The following is a 16973-nucleotide window of genomic DNA, read 5'->3' on the forward strand; positions in this document are numbered from 1 at the left end:
AGCAAAATAATATTTGTGTGAAAATAAAGGGTGTGTAACTCTTGGATTGCGGTTTTTCCCAATGTAGCTGACCTTGTCTTTTTTTCTGTTATGTAATCTATGATGCTCCTCAGCCCACAGCCATTTATAATGATGGTAACTCATATCTGTACCTAGAGGGATTTCCAGAGTAGTTTCCAGCTCTAAGCCCACTCTTCTGCTTTTCTGTAAAATTTTGAACAAAAGATTTTAGTTACTACATGCCCTCTTCCCTTATCCTTACCCTGGGAGGAGAAAATAACCTTAAAGGGTCGCTGTTGAAACGGCATTAGGTATTTGCAGAAGTAAAGTACTATCTATGCAATCAAGTGAAAAACTTTGAACTACACGAGACTAGAGAACATGGGAAAAAGTGTTTTGCAAGTTAGGCAAAGCCTGGGCGGAAATGATCATTTAAAGGTCTTTCGGCATGTTTAACAAAGAGGATTATATATGTTTGCAGATGGATTTTCATTTAATGTTGGCTTAGCAATGCAAACACAAGATGAGTACCATGACAGTAAATATTTTTAACTCTTTAATAGGGAGATCCACCCAGATGGTCTTCCCCCATCTTACACCATCATCCTGCTCCTCCGCCTCTTGCCGGATACGCCCTCTGAACCTTTTGATATATGGCAGATTGCTGACAAAAACAACAACCCTGAGGTCGGAGTCACAATGAATCGTAAGTTTCCATCAGCCAGTCAGAAGGGAAAGTTGTGTGGCTGACTCAGTACTTTCAGTGCCCTGCAAGTGTATTCCCACCCTCTGAGCCTTGTCTGATATCTTCACATTAAAAACGAACTTCAATGTGTCTTATTGGGATTTACAATACTTTTTAAAAATTTTTTTTGCAATATGAGTTCTAAAGATAATTTTACTGTATTTAGAGCTCTTCAAGTAAAAGGGACCAAATACATATGCAGGTTAGATTTTTAAAATTTTTTTTTAGATTTATTAAGGGAAATAACTAGTTCTCCCTTCCAATCTTCTCAGTTTTGTGATGCTTTGTGTTGGTTTATCACAGAAAATCCCACTAACGCACATTGTGGTTGTAACGTGACAAACTGTGGAAAAGATCAAGGGTTAAGAATCCAAGGCACTGTACAGATCTCTGGAGAGAATCTTCATCTTCTTGCCTTTACTTTTATTTACAAAGCTGGGTGAGATAATGGCATTAATGGAAAATTCAGCTCATTGCCCTCAGAATAAATTAGGAATAGCCATCTTCACTGTAATTCTGTAATGAAAACCTTTTGTTTGTAAATGAACATCTGCTGTAAGTTTGTGCTTCTGCCCTGGGAAAGAATGCAAAAACTGCATGTGAATATCACAATCACCTGCATGTGTTCTCTATAATCCTGAGCGTTGCGTGCATCAGAGCATACTGTCAGCGATTTATCAAAGGCTCTTGTCTTTTCAGCTTCCACCCAAACTCTTACGTTCTACAACAAGGACACCCGAGGAGAGATTCAGAGAGCTGTGTTTAATGAAGCGCAAGTGAAGCGAATTTTCCATGGCAGTTTCCATAAGGTAAACATACTGCATGGTTCTTAAAAACACAAGTGTCTGCTTGCACTTCATAGTGATAATTGTAAAAACAAAAAAAAGAGAAGAGTTTTTCCAGTAATTTGGGGCATCTTAAAGTATTTGAATTAAATTCTTTTCCTTTCAGATATAGTTTTTTTGACATGCTTTTATGTGTGTTTGTGTTGCTCTCATTAAATCTTCCTGAGATAGCCCTTATTGTGAGCTTCGTCGCAGTGGAGCAGTTTCAAATTACCGATCAAAAGAACTCTACTTTCAGTCTTAGTGTTATCTTACTGTTGGGATTTTTGAGGTCCCCCTTTCTCACGAGTTGACATTTGAGCTTTGTTTTATTTAGACCAGGCACTTAATTTGATAAATGAGCTTCAGAGGCCATAAATAAGCTTAAATGCTGTTGGTGGGAGTGAAAGTCTGATGCCTTTGTGGTCGGGTGTAATGTGCAAAATGTCTGGTTCAGGACTTGATTTTCCAACCAGTCGCAGAGCCAAAGAGTAAATGATATTCTACTACAAACATTCAGCTTTTAGTACAGTGAAATTAAAATGAGCAAAAGATTACATAGAGACAGCTTCAAAGACGAAAATTATGTTCTTGGTGTACTTAAATCTGACTCATAGCATCTGATGTATGTTGTTGAGGGATTTTAGCTGTATGGCAACAGATTTAGGAGATTATGAGACCATGATACTTTGATTAAACAGCTTCTTTCAGCATAGTAGATCATGAAGTACTATGCTGAAGATCTTCATAGGTTTTTGTAAATAAGATCTACACTATTCTAGCTGCAGTGTCTGTCAAAAACGCGCCTCAAACTCAAAATATCAAACCTCACAGTAGTGGTATTGGTTTCTTTCCAGCATATAAATCCAAATATTAGATCCTTATGCTTGACTCTTCTTAAAAGTATTGCAACATGGTTTCTCACAAGACGCAAACAAAGACATCAAGAATCTCCATGAGAAATACAAAACAGTTCTTGTCATGTATTAGCACTGTGGGATGTGGAAAGCAGAACAATAGAATGCAGTATGCTGTCCTGCTGACTTGGATAGATTTAACTACAACCATCCGAGTTAAGTCAAACTGCATTTAAAGTTCCCTCACACAGACAATTAGTCCCTTTTTATCTGTGATATAAATTCCTTTTTTCCTCCAACAGCAAGGTTATCATAATTAGTGACCCCTCTTTTATGAGCAAGAGTCTTATCCAACATCAAAGTTCACTCGAGAGATGTGCTGGCCCGAACATCAGAGGACACTAAATAGTTTTGCAGGTCAACCATTCGACAACTACGCAACTAATTGTGAGCTAACTTCATGAATGAATGGCTCTTTGGAAAACGCTGGCTCAGCAGTTGATGAAAATTAAACGTTTCTTCGCTTGTCTGGTTGGAAGGCAGAGTAATCTCTGAACGTACGTGTGTGTGTTTCGGTTCTCTCAGCTTGTGGCCGTTGTGAAGGCTGTTGTCTGATTGTGCACCGGGTGGCTATTTGGTGGTGAAGTGTTGCCATTCCATGAGCTGGCGAGTCCGCAGTGGTCTACCTAGCTGCTTATTTGTTGGTCTGCAAAGTAAGTGCTGGCGCTGCCTGCGGTGGTGGTTTGAGTTTACATGTTGTCAGTGGTTTTTTGAAACATTTTGGCCCTTTTTGGTTGACCTCAAAGAGTGTGTGTTTTTGGCATCCGAGCTGAAATCTCACCAACAGTGATCAGCCTTTTCAGCCCTTTGTTGGTTTTGACTAAAAGTACTTGGTTTTGCACAGCAAGTTCCCTGAGTAGTATTTTTTTTTTTAATTCAATCTTTATTCATCATAACATCAATGCTACATATAGATCGGAGATTGTTGTTGAAGATGCTACATAGCAATGGTCCTAAAAATGACCCCTGTTGCTCTCCCACACTTTGCTGATGTGATCGTCACGTTACAAAAAGTTCAAGCCAAGTATAGAGGAAATTCAAGATGTTCTTATTTTCCTTCTCCTTTGCATGCACAAACAGAAATCTGAAACTTCCTTTTAAAAAGATAAGATAATAATGCGAACTTTGGGTTTCAGGATTAGTCGCAGCATAGTTTTAATGTCAGTGTAAATGAGAATCATCTCTCAGTGTTTATTGTGTTTCACTCCAGAAAATACAAACTTGTGTTTTCATAGAGAAATAAAATTGTTCGTGTATAAATGAAATTAAAACACTGTCTTTCACGGTTTGGGATTTTGGAAGATGACAGAACAGGGAAGAGGGAGCCAGGAAAAATAAAACTCTATCTGCTGGGAATCATGCAAAGATGTTTAATCAGTTAAAGCAGAGCTGGAGTCAACATGCAGAGAGCTGAAGCAACAAAACAAATTGTTAGCAATTCATTAAGATGACCAATTTGTCAATGCATTCTTGCATTGGAACCATCTCACAACTCAGTTGAGGGAGCTTTGAATCCTCCCAGGATAGTTTTTCGCTAGATTTACTTTTTATTGATTTCAGTATTTTCATAGGTTTGGGGAACCCTGAAGGGCATCACGGTTCACATTTATGCCAGGACCCTGGAATAAATGGCACCTCTTTCCCCTTTGTGGTCCACCAAATAGTTTGATCTGCTTCCAAGGAAGTAGACTGTAATTTTGTGAATAGTTGCCAGGAACTATGGTCTGGTTTGTGGTTGATATAGCTTTGTGGAGAGAAATGGTAGCAAGCTTTTTCCTGACATAAAGAGATCTTGTTTGGCTTTAGAGTGGGGGAAAATGTGCAACTGCAAAGAGAAAAGTATGGAAAGTGTAGGACTTCTGATGGCGAGCCGCAGAAGATATTGTTTCAAGATGTGCGGATCGGGCCTCTATGCACAGGAAATCCAAGAATTTGGCACTTTTATCGCTCAGTCGTTATATAATCACGGACCACAGATGAATAGTTAGCTGTTGCATAGATTTTTAAGGTCTAGATGCATCAAGTTTTTTGCTATATCAAAAAGGTTTTCTGGGTAATTTCATATGTGCTTAACAAGGTGTTTTATAGGCTTAAGACTTCTGAACTCCCCAAATGAAGCGGAATACAGTTACTATAGGGCCTTATTGTTCTCTTTTTGAGAACAAGCACATCTCTTCAAAAATATAAATGAGTCCCAGCACCATCTTTTTAAATTTCCAATGCACAGATTTATTGTGCATGAATAAATTGGGTACAGGTGGTGTTCCAATAAGACAAGGATGTTTTGTTAAAAGCTTCCCCCTCTCTATTGTCTGTCTCTTCTAGATTCACATTACCATCTCACCAGAAAAAGTCAAACTCACTGTGGACTGCCAAGAGGTGGCAGAGAAACCCATCAAGGAGGCCAACAACATTACGCTGGAGGGCTACGAAGTGCTTGGCAAGATGGTCAAGTCTTCAGGTTCAAAGAAGACCTCAGCAACAGTAAGAGCAAAACAAGCCAAGCTTGTTAAAATGCAAAAGTGACATCTGGAAGAGGATCTAGCAGCGTTCAAAACAATGAACATCTCAAATCTGTAGTGCATTAATGCTTCAGCTAAATGTTAACTATTCCCAGGGTTGGCTGTTGAAAGAATGAAAGTCTGCAAGCCTCCATTTCTCCCTGGATCCTATTGTATTTTTTTTTTTTTTTTTAACTCTGTACTTTTTTTTTTTTTTATTAGGAATGGGAATTATTTGAAACAGCCTTCAATGCATTCTCCCTCATCTTGTATCTTGTAGTTCCAGCTCCAGATGTTCGATATTGTCTGTAGCTTGAGCTGGATTAGCCGAGACAAATGCTGCGAGCTGCCAGCCACAGTAAGTGTCATTTTAGACTTCCAAACCATTCAAAATAGGAATGGGATAGATATTGACATATTACAGTTTCTCACATTGTTTGTGAAATAACGGTCTTGCGTCTAGGAATGTTGGTTGATTTTATAGTTCATCAGTGAATAAATGGGCAAAGAGAGAGGAAGGAAGATATGCAGCAAAGGCTCCAAGTTTGGACATTGATCGATATATATGGGGTGCTTGCTCTACAAATACGCTAAATGTGTTGAAACGAAGACAAAAATGAAAAGGACAACCGTGTTTACATTTCAGGTTGTCATTAGCATCTTTAATTAGCCTCGCAGACCTCATTTCTAAAACAGCAGATCCTCTGTCACCTCGAGATTGTCGATCAACAACGCTGAGATTTCTGAAAAATCTACCGACATTTCTAATTCCAGCAAGTTATATGATGGGCAATCTGAAAAATACACCACAAAATTTCTTGTTCTATGGCAAAAAACAGCTGTTTAGAGAGAGAGAGAGAGAAAAAAAAACATCTCAAATTGTCTGGAAAGAACTTTGTATCCTGGGTAATTTTGATAATTTGACTATATGAAGCATGAGTCCCAATTGCATAAAAAGAACTCCTTCCTTTGGCTCACGTAGCAGACAGTAAAAAGATTCATTTGTGTTCTGTGGGAAATACATGATACTTGCACTTTTAGCCAATTACAAGCAATTTATGTGTAATTTTCTCCAGATATGAACACATCACATCAATGATTGGAGTTGTAATTCGTTATGCTTAAAGGCAACAATGCAGAAATGTGAAATGAATCTGCAGCTGCAGCATTTTGGACTTAAAGCCCTATTTTCTGTGTCACACTTTCAACATTAATCTATTCTTGCCATTTTTTTGGGTTACAAAATTGTCTCGTCTTTTATAAATCCCTAGCAAAGCAAAAGACAGAGATTTCCAGGATAAGATCATGAAATTAATTTCCTCTGTTTTAGATTGCCAGGAAATGTCTTCAGGTGTAAGAGTTTAAAAGGGAGAATAATAAAACTAAAGCAAGCATGTATGTTACATTTTTATCTCTGCATCTTCTTTCCCTCCAGCGAGATGAGGCCAAGTGTCCTTCCCTTCCCCACTCCTGTACTTGTACACAGGACAGTATCGGGCCCCAGGGGCCTCCTGGACCTTCGGTAAACCTCGCTATCACTGCTTTTTGTCTGTCCTCGCCTGATAAAATTGTTTTCTCAGAAGTCTTAGATGTTTTGAAGATAATGATAAAGCCATACTGTTTTCCACTTGGGTTGCACGTTCTTTGCACAGTTTGAACTTCATGCAGCCGAGAATGTTTCTTGCAAAATCCTTTTTTTTTTTTTCTCCAAATGGAGAAAGCAGTACAAAGAATGAAGCTAACGTCTTGCAAAGAAATGAGTGCTTAGGGATGAGTGTCAAGAGATAAATGTTTCATGATAAAACAACAGTCTGCAATATGTGTACTCAGTAAACTCACTTAGGCCCTGCTAGGAAGTCCTATTGCCTGGGGTTTAAGGTTTTCAGAATTTGCTTCTGTTGTTACGCTTAGCCTGTGTTTCTGCCTCTTCACTTTTTTCAGGGCAGTCCAGGTACTAAAGGACCTCGAGGAGATAGAGGAACACCTGGGAACCCTGTGAGTTCAAATTTAAATCACTCAAGGCATGCTGAAAATTGTTACTAGTGAATACCATTATTGTGTCCTGTACCACTGCTGTTTGTTTTTACACACGGTTGGGCAAAAGTTGTACTACCTCTTGAACTTCTTTACGGTCATCTAATTAGTAAATAAAAACCACCTGTGAGCAAACAGCATCGTTTAGATCAACACGCACAGCAGACATGTCAGGAATGAAGTTGTGGAAAAATTTAAAGCAGGGTTAGGCCAATAAACGATAACCCATGCAGCCAAGGGGCACCTGGTGGGTCTGCAGGAGCTGCAAAGTCTGTCAACAAGGACTGCTGTGCATTCCACAAATCTGGCCTTTTCAGAAAAGTAAAGCTGCACAGTATATTGCTAATAAATCATCGTCTAAATATCAGGGTGTGCAAAGTGTTTATCTAACCATTTGTGAAATTTAAACACTCAACACCGCTTATGGTGTTTGTTAACCCAGATACCTGTGCTCACATCAGCCTCGCTGCACGCTCATATTAACGGTATAAATACAAACCCATACCCACAGAAGTACATGTTTTGTGCAAAACTGTGGGGAAACTGAGTGTACTTAACGGTCTCATTAAGAAAACTGTGGATGTGAAAGCACCCACATCCCTTATCTGAATCAGAATCAGAATGATTTTATTGTTATTGTATCGAAGCACAACAAAATGAACTGCCCTTTATTGAGGTGCGAAGCCTATGGTTACAATGGCCTGTGCCAGAATTTCGATGGGACTTGAGTGCATGACTTAGAAATCCCTCTTACAGATTCTGTTTGTTGAATCTGATTGAGCTTCCGCTATAATATTTTAAAAAGCAAGGATGGGCCGTTTCTAGATGAGCAAAGCTTGTAGATACATGCTGCAAAACACTTGCAGCTGTAATAACAATAAAAGGTGGTCTTAGAAAGAATTCAATTCTGGGACTTAGTACACTTCCATCTTATAGTCAAAATAATGCATAATTTTCCTTTTAATTTATAATTATGCACTATTTTCTATTGGTCTATCACATATAATTACAATAAAATCCTTTGCAGTTTATGATCATATCATGACAGAATGGATAAAATCTCGTATTTTATGCATCTTGTATTCAGAAAATGCATAAATCTTGTATTCTAGATTTACAAGAGTTGTAAATCTAGAATATCAGCAGTGGTTAGATAACAAAGTAAACTATTCCAGAGGTCTGCCTCTTAAAGTTTAATTTCTCCTCTTCATAGAAATTGCACACATCTGAAAACAGTTAAATGCATATTTCCCCACAGTAAACTTCAAGGAGGCCCACGTCAAATATTTTGAAGGTCCATTTCCCAGAACTGTCATTGTTAAACAACGAATCATCTGTCAGCACAGTGTCGGGCATAATTGAGTTTGACTTTAACCTTCTTTCCAAATATTGTGATTTTCTACCACCTTGCTGATGATGTGTGTATTGCCGCAGGGTCCAATGGGACCCCGTGGTGAGTCAGGACTCCCAGGTACGATGGGGCCGCCAGGTCCACAAGGCCCTGCAGGACTTTCTCGGCCTGGAGAACCTGTAAGTTAATTTTCATTGACAAATCCTTTTTTGCAATGAACTGTGTTTTGTTAATTGTAGCATTTGCATTCCCTGCCTACCTTCTGATTGGTGAAGAATGCCTGATCCAACCTTTACTGCAATTCTGCACTTAGTGGGATTTATAACTGGCGTCAAAATACATCTCCCTCCCCTCTTCTACCTTCCAGACATCCAGAGAGCGCTGTTATTTTCTTTACTGATCCTATTAAACATATCCCATCAATCACAAACATGGAACAAATGAATGGGTAAAGTAAAGTCTGCAATCCTTTCTTTGTCCTCTTCCTATGTTTGCAGGGTCGCCCAGGACCTAAGGGAGATCGTGGAGATCCAGGCATTACTGGTTTGCAAGTAAGAACCTTTTACTCATTTGTGGTTTATGATCAGGAAACTAGAAACTATCCACAGGGAGCAGCATTTACACTGGAATGTGAATTTAGTCCAATAATCAGGATGATTCAGGAGCTCTATCATGCCAACCCTAAGGGAGACCAAACTCTTAATTCGGTCCTCTTGAGTGACAAGAGGACCGATATGCCTTAAATTGATATAAGGTATAGATGCCTTAAATTGATATGAGGTATAGATGTTATTTGTTTCTCCAGACAATAAAAGATCTGTGTAACTGAAGCAGAATGGGATTTAGAAAGGCTTAACGTGACCTCTAGGTGTTTGAGCAAGTAACCAAAGTTCATAGAGGCTCTTTACATTTCTGTTACTTATGTCAGCAGTCAAGTTTGAGCCGTTTACCATGGAGCGAAAATCATGTGGCGAAAGGGTGATTTTATCCAGCTGATGTCATTCATTCAACTCCCACCATTGAGCTGGGGAGGAAATCACCACTGCTTGGGCTTGAAATAAGAAAGTATGGGAGAAAAACCCACCCTGTAATGTTCAGAGGCTATTGGCAGCAGCGCATCTTTGCAATTTGACCTAATGTGGCCTGTTGTAGAAGACCAACGATCATATGAGACACAGGAGACATTTTAGAGTTCTTCAAGCAAAACAATGTGTTATCTTTGGCTAAATATGTACGAAAGAAGTGCATTTTCAGCATATTAAAAGCCTTTATACTCACTAGGAGGGCTACATAAATGGACACAGTTTTTGGTGATTTGTTTATGGTAAAGTATGTGTGTTTTTTTTCCCAGGGTCCTCCTGGGCCACGCGGTCCTCTGGGCCCTGTTGGACCAAGCGGAGCTCGGGTAAGAATTCCATCCTAGCATGGAGTACGTATAGAGTCAAAAGCCCTTAAAATGAATCAAGCTCTCTAACGTCATATGGTGTCTTGAGTAAGCTGTTGGTGTTTAACTGTATTCACATGTACTTAAGCCTGTAAAGGTGTTACTCCATACGTTAAAAAGGCACCCTTAAGGCAAAAAAGGCCCCTTAGATTATGACAATGATATATTAAACTACCATGCTCCCCAAGGAGCTGTAACTCACATGTGACTGCGTGTTGTTTCTTTTAAAGGGGCCACCAGGAAAAGAGGGGCCATCTGGACCCAGAGGCCCACCCGGACCCATGGTGAGTATCTATAGGTACCAAATAAATAATGCTTAGTCCTTTATTTTACTGATATTGTATATCTGCAAAAAAAACAAAAAAAAAAAAACGGCTCCTCTGGCTCCACAGTTCCACGCTGCTGGAACAGCACATAAAAACCAGACTGGCTCCCCAACTTTTGCGAGAATGATGCATGCATCTCTCATTTTCCCTTTTGCGGTGGTCTGAATCTGCTTAATCCAGCCATCATGTTAACAGAGCGCACATGGTCTATAGCATCCAGAGTGCCACAAGAGTCATTAGCGTGATGGCTGGTGTACATGCACTTCCATGTACTCCGCTGTTCTTGGCAGCTGATTTTCCCCCACTGCAGATGTCAGAGCACAAATCCCAACTTGACGCTTGTTATACAACTGTTAACTGGGAGCCGGAGTAAAATGTTGCGCTACGATTTACTAAGAAAGATTTCAAATATATGTATTTTTTAGGGAAGTCCTGGAAATCCAGGTATACCAGGGATCACTGGAAAACCAGGCAAACCAGGAGACCCAGGAAGCCCAGTATGTACCGACTACTTAAATAAAAAAATATATGATGAAAGAAAATGTTTTATGCTTGACTTGACTTAGTTGTTGTTTTTGAAAGGGACCTGTTGGCCTTAAAGGAGAAAAGGGAGAGAAGGTAGGTTGTATCTAAATGCAAGTTTTACACATTTCTGTGTCAGGAAAAGGGACTCTTGTCTTCATTAGGCTGTCTTTGATTTCCAGGGAGACTTTGCATCCCAGAACATGATGCGTTCCATTGCCAGACAAGTTTGTGAACAGCTTGTGAACAGTGAGCAAAAACATCTCCCAAGCTTCTGCCAGTTTAATAGTCCTTGACAAGTTCTACTTGATGAAATCCATTTGAATTTTGCAGGCCAGATGAGCAGAATTGATGTGCTGCTCAACCAGATTCCCTCCGGATATCGCAGCAACACTCCTGGGCCTCCAGGCCTTCCCGGCCCTCCAGGTGAGCCTGGATCCCGAGGAGAGCCCGGACAACCTGGAAGATCTGGATTCCCTGGAACTCCAGGATTGCCTGGAAATCAAGGAGAAAGAGGTACTTTTCAGAAGTCATGAGGATATATTGACTGTTTGTAATAATTTTAATGTTGAGCAACAAAAAGGACCCAAAATAATTTATATTAATCAACATTTCCTTAATCTGTATAACCACATCATGATGCTGCCACCACCATGTTTCATGCTGGGGAACGGCGTGTTAAGGGTGTTAGTGTTTAATTCCTTTTCTTCATTTTTCTTTTCTTTTTTTTTTTTTTTTTTTGCAGGTTTACCAGGAGAAAAAGGGGAAAGAGGAGCCCCTGGAAACGATATTAGAGGACAAAGAGGCCCAGCTGGACCACCGGGTAATACAGCTAATGTTATTTTGATATTTTCTAAAGAAGGAAATCAACTTAAATATCAAATTACAACAGGTCCAAGGTCACCAAATTATACTAAACGTTTGCGTTCTTTTTTTTTTTTTTTTTTTTTTTTGCACTGGCAAAACTTCGCCAGAGTCAGTAATATGAAACTTCCTCTGTTGTATCTATTTGGACAAAAGCAGTCTATGCTTACAATTCAACACATTTATTTGGGCTGTCACAGTACATAAATTCCCATCTATTTTTTCCTTTTTTCCCGGTGGGGGTTCTCTCATATGAATGTCATGTTTTGCCAGCACATTTGACTATTCAGAGCTAATGGTGGTTATATATTCAGGAAGGATTAAATTAAAACTAAATGGACTAGTTTTGTCCATTCTAACTCTGAGCCGATATGCTGTAGTAGAAACATCTAAAATTTCTTATGTTTTTAGAATGTTTTCCTAAATGCATTCTATGATTTTCTATAGCATTTCCGTCCCTTTTGCAGTTCAAATCAAAGCAACAGGAAACGTTTACTTATGTCTGTTACTCAACAGCAAACACTGAAGAGACTCTGTTTCTGAATAAAGTGAGAAAACACCAAGGACTAGAGAGAGGAAGTCTACACTGATGACTCAGTTCTATGAGTGCGTGTGTTGGGGGTGGGGAGAGAGGGTGAAGAGATGTAGATTGTTGGAGAATGAGCTTTCCTTGGTGACTGCATTGACAACACATGGATTCACTTTGCGGAGAAGTGGGGGGAGTGGAGGGGGGGGCGAAAGGGGAAAATTCCATCCTGAGTTTGTGCTGTCTAGACAGATGGGCTGGGGGTAACTCCACTCAACCCCAGACTGTGTCTCGCTTTTTTTTGTTTTGTTCTTAGTCAAACTCTCTAATTGAGCAGTTGAAAAATTGAAACTGCAGCTCCATGACCCCAAAATGTTTCCACGGAAAGTTTACAGGTGATGTCACTCAAATTCCAGAGGGACTCCCTTTTCCTAAACGGTCCTCACTCTCTTGTGCAGGGCCACCAGGAGAGTCGAGAACAGGTCCCCCGGGTCCTTCTGGTTCCTCTGGGCCTCGTGGGCCTCAAGGCCGTCAAGGTGTTCCAGGTGTGAGGGGACCACCAGGCCCCCCTGGATACTGCGACTCCTCTCAGTGTGTGGGCATTCCATATAATGGACAAGGATACACAGGTACACCCACTACTGTCTAAGTCCCGCATGGTTTGACTTGTAAAAAAATAGGTGAAATGTATGCAGACTAATTATATTTGCAACTCATTGCTATACTTTATTGATGATGTTTGGAGGTTTTTATGTAGGGGTTCCTAATAGTTATTAAACAAAGTTAAAACCCGTTCAGACCCAATGTGAAGGACTAGAACACATAGATTAAAAAGCAGAACTTTGACATAAACTGTATATGAAAGCCATGTCTTGAAAAAACAGGACATAGTGTAAAGTAATTACATTATGCAGATGCCTTAACTGTCTGAAATCTTCACCATGGAGCTCTTTGCGACTCGCTTTGTTGGTGCTAACATAGTGTTATACTGTTTTGTACGTCAAAATCTTTGATATTTAAATCAAAGTATGATGAAAACAGTGATAAGTAGTGTTTTTATGCATTTCCAGGAATTATAACAAATTCTCACATTAGAGCTGAAAGGATCGAATCAGTGTTTTGATAAAACTTTTTCCTTATAACTTTCCTTCCGCTAAACTGCAAACTGTTCAGTTTCCCGCAAATGAAATGCGACTCATACAGCAGTTAGATAGTTACAATTATCATCGCAATGAAACTTTGGAAGAAATTTCTTTAGTTTAATCAAATACTCATCAGAGTTACTTCAGTCCATTTATCAGTCAAACGAAACTAAACCATTGATATTTCAGCTTGCAATGACTTTTCAGTTTATCACATGCAGAAAAAACTTAATTGAAAGTTGTTCTGCTACACAGACTCTGTACTTTCCTTTGAAGTAAAAAAACAATAAATAATTGGAATATGGTTGGTGTTGAGTTTAATTTTGGCCTCATACTAATCATTTAGAAATGCCATTTTAGAGAATTTTCTACATGGCGCAAAGTTTCAGACAGCCGATTATAACTATAGTTTCTTGACTTTATAGCCTCTTTTAGCTAATGTTCCTTTTATGTTGCTGAGGCCAAAGTGTTAATTCTACTTTTAAGAAGGATCCAAATAATGTGACACTTTTGGCTTTGGAGGTCTTTCTTTGTGGAGCTTTAGCGCACTAATTAGCCACCAAGAGACCCCAAGCATGTGACTTCTAGCCAGATTAACCATCCATCTTATAAATTTTTTACACTGAAAACATAGGTCAAAATACTACAATCCCATGTGTATTATTTCTAATGTGAACGAAGCCAGAACTTTGGCAAGCCCACGTTGCTAAGTTTTACAACAGGTATTCTGGGAATAGGAGGGACCTCTTGTAAAATACTACATTTTAATACCTCCTGACATTTGATGTTTAGTTTTGAAAGTTGCATGAAAGCAATTAGCTGATGTATGATGACTTACATTGCACATTAATTAACTGCTAGTAACGCACACCCTTTTTGAACTGTTTTCAGGTTTGGCATAGTAAACTTTCTAAGTCGTCAGTGCCGCTTACATTCTGAGATCCTGTTTCTGAGATGTTTGTCCACTTGTTTTGGGGCTTGTAAGAATAATCACCATGGACATATTTAACATTACAAAAGGAAAAAAAAAATGCAAAAAGAAAGAAAACGGAGCGTGCTGGCACTAACACGATGTCACGGCTACAAGCTACAGTGATGGCAACCTGCTGGCCTGTTTGCATATTGAACTACAAGCCAATGGGGGGAAAAAAAAAACAGAGACTGGGCATTTTCTACGAAGGACGCAGCATGTACAAACCGACCAACTCAGCTACTAACAAAGAGGATATCAGAATAATAATAATAGAGGTGTAAATAAAGCTCATTTTTCTTTTCTTTTTGCTTTGTAAATGACTGAACCGGGACATTTTACTAATAATAAAGAAAAGAAAATTCATGTTAACCTTTTCATTGAGCTTGTGCCTCATAACCCACTGCTTACTTACACTTGGCATAAACCCTGTTCATGACGCTTTAGTGACCTTTTAGCTCTGTAGCTCTGATCCAGACTAAAGCATGTTTCATTTGTTTATTTAGTCATCATGGTATTTGTGTACATTGGTTGAGTCAGTGCAAAATGTGTTTCTCCAGCCAATTCATGTTTTTTTTTTGTTTTTGTTTTTTTTTTTGATAGTGGTATAAGCTGGTCATTTTACCACTTTTTAAAAAATGAAATATCATGTTGGATTTTACTGTAAAAGTTTGAAATTAAATTTAAAGGTGTTTTAGTTTTCATTTGTTTTTGTGGTACTAAAGGAGGCAATAATTTCTATTTCTAACAAGAACATTTGTTAAGTCTACAGTATAGTATTAAAATTGTTCAATGCAAAACTGTATTGAAGCCACATGCTATTTTATTTTATTATTATTATTCTTTTAATTGGCCAAATATTTTTTTAGCCACCCGCTACCAGCCTGCACCTGAGGTAGAGACTATACCTGTGGAGCCAGTTGGACAATTTGGAGAATATGAGACAATACAGTCACGCGGTGACTCCAGAGGCCAGCGAAGACAGAGGTCACTACAATCAGATAATACAGGAAGACTGGCATCATAGCTACATACAAACAGGATTTCCCAGAATAAATAATTCCCAAACATTTAAAGAGGGTACGCAGAGCAAAACAAATACTTATGTGGGTTTGATACCTCTGGCTTTATTGAACATATATATAAATATATTTTTGACACAAGAAAGTGTAGCAAGTAGACTAGCTTTGTTACAGACCTGTGTGCTTGCTAAATGTTTCCCTTTCGTGTCTGCCTGTAATATACCTGCAAGTGTTCATCAGACTCAAGTTTGTAAAGCACTAGTCATGTGAAAAACGACAACAAAGTAGTCCAGTATGTGTGTTCGTAGACAGTAACCAAATGCCTGAATTGTTTCCGATTTCAAAACGTTTCGCTTTTTCAGATCCTTCACTGGTTGCAAACTATTTTATGCCCAACAATTTCAGTTTTGTGCCATTTTTATTGCCGCCTGTAAACAATGAGTTATTCTGACTAACTGTAGCAAATCAGATCTGTTTTTTTTTTGTGTGTGTTACCAAATGTTACATTGCATGAATATGTTGTATATTTACTGAAGTCAGAATATAGTTGTTGTTTTTTTCCCTTTTTTTTTCTGTCAAAGCAGTTTGGATTTGGTGGCAAAACTATGGATATAGGATTGCTTTTTTCCAACTGTTTCAACTGCACATTTTGTGAATTTACACACAGCCTTATTTTCTTATTTATTTCTGAAACGGAAGAGGCATTTTTCAATAAAACTACTGAAAATGTTACACTTGTCTGGATATTTCCTCATTTTTGTATGAGTTTGATGAACTGAACTTCTATGTCCCTATAGAAGCAGAATGATGCAATGTATTTGATTGCATTAAAGTAGTACATAATTGTGAAGTAAACGGAAAATGATACTGAAGGGTCATTCAACCTCATTTACCCTGATGAAAAATAGTGTAAATAATTGCCTTCAGATTCACCTAAATACTCAATGATTATTATTTTTTATTATTCAGGCTTAGCATTGTTGTCTTCCTTTTCAATAACCATCTTTCTAGTTTGGCGTTGGATTTTATTTGTAACAGGATAAATTTAGCCTAATACAATTGCATACTTCACTTTTCGGATTTTAATTTTTGTTAATATTTTGAAAACCATGTAATCCATGTTCATTCAACTTAACAGTAAAGCATTACTTTCCATTGGATTTCCACATACAATTCCAATAACACTGTGGTTTTCACATAAGAAAATGTGCAAAGCCCAATAGTGTATGGCCTCTAAAGCCAAAGCTCGGTTGCCAAGACCATCAAAATGTCAGATCTACAGCTGGTGTTGAGTCTAAATTCCTCTGAAGGAGTTTGTTTGGTCATGAGCGACAGACCTGATTTCTCTCCGTGCAAGTCCTGAAGATATGCTTTGAAGTTCTAACCTTTATTTATTTTGACAGCATAAGATATTTTTTATTTTGAGCTCTCCAGAAAGTCAGCTTGTGCCTGGATAGTATGGCAAGAGACAGGAGGGAGTTTGAAAAGAACTTCACCATCACATGAACTGCAGCTTTTTCATAACTTGGCATTCATCCCATCAGGATTATGCTAGAATGTCTATGCGGAAACATTGCAGACGCATTTGAGCCAATACCTGTGATGCGCTGATATTTCTGCCGATTGAGCACGTCTAATGACACAACAGGACCTAAACGAGATGTTTTTTGATGAAAGAAAAACAGGCCAGAGAAGTTCTGAACAAATGCCAGAGATTAAACTGGGAGTGAAGCACTAAGGTCAAGATCACCACAGTGAACAGGCGTGTGAAAACTCCCCGCAAAA

At 38.7% G+C, this 16973-nt stretch overlaps 1 protein-coding gene across 4 annotated transcripts in view; it reads left to right on the forward strand.

The window, feature by feature from the left end:
* Nucleotides 1–15920, forward strand: part of col12a1a (collagen, type XII, alpha 1a) — a 64611-nt gene extending 48691 nt beyond the window's left edge. For 3 of the 4 annotated variants that reach the window (XM_015003512.2, XM_015003513.2, XM_015003515.2), the window contains 17 exons: nucleotides 564–706; nucleotides 1445–1554; nucleotides 4812–4970; nucleotides 5268–5345; nucleotides 6423–6509; nucleotides 6929–6982; nucleotides 8456–8551; nucleotides 8870–8923; nucleotides 9724–9777; nucleotides 10047–10100; nucleotides 10568–10639; nucleotides 10725–10760; nucleotides 10847–10913; nucleotides 10998–11180; nucleotides 11410–11487; nucleotides 12513–12683; nucleotides 15036–15920. In XM_015003512.2, coding sequence (XP_014858998.2) covers nucleotides 564–706; nucleotides 1445–1554; nucleotides 4812–4970; nucleotides 5268–5345; nucleotides 6423–6509; nucleotides 6929–6982; nucleotides 8456–8551; nucleotides 8870–8923; nucleotides 9724–9777; nucleotides 10047–10100; nucleotides 10568–10639; nucleotides 10725–10760; nucleotides 10847–10913; nucleotides 10998–11180; nucleotides 11410–11487; nucleotides 12513–12683; nucleotides 15036–15193 — 1654 coding nt within the window. In that variant the 3' untranslated portion in view covers nucleotides 15194–15920. Of the gene's footprint in view, nucleotides 1–563; nucleotides 707–1444; nucleotides 1555–4811; nucleotides 4971–5267; nucleotides 5346–6422; nucleotides 6510–6928; nucleotides 6983–8455; nucleotides 8552–8869; nucleotides 8924–9723; nucleotides 9778–10046; nucleotides 10101–10567; nucleotides 10640–10724; nucleotides 10761–10846; nucleotides 10914–10997; nucleotides 11181–11409; nucleotides 11488–12512; nucleotides 12684–14087; nucleotides 14418–15035 lie in introns of those variants that run through there. The other variant, XM_015003516.2, reaches the window with a different exon arrangement.
* Nucleotides 15921–16973: the final 1053 nt, after the last annotated feature.

This window comes from Poecilia mexicana, unplaced genomic scaffold (assembly GCF_051168715.1).
Source record: "Poecilia mexicana isolate PSO_F unplaced genomic scaffold, ASM5116871v1 scaffold_22, whole genome shotgun sequence".
NCBI lineage: Eukaryota > Metazoa > Chordata > Actinopteri > Cyprinodontiformes > Poeciliidae > Poecilia > Poecilia mexicana.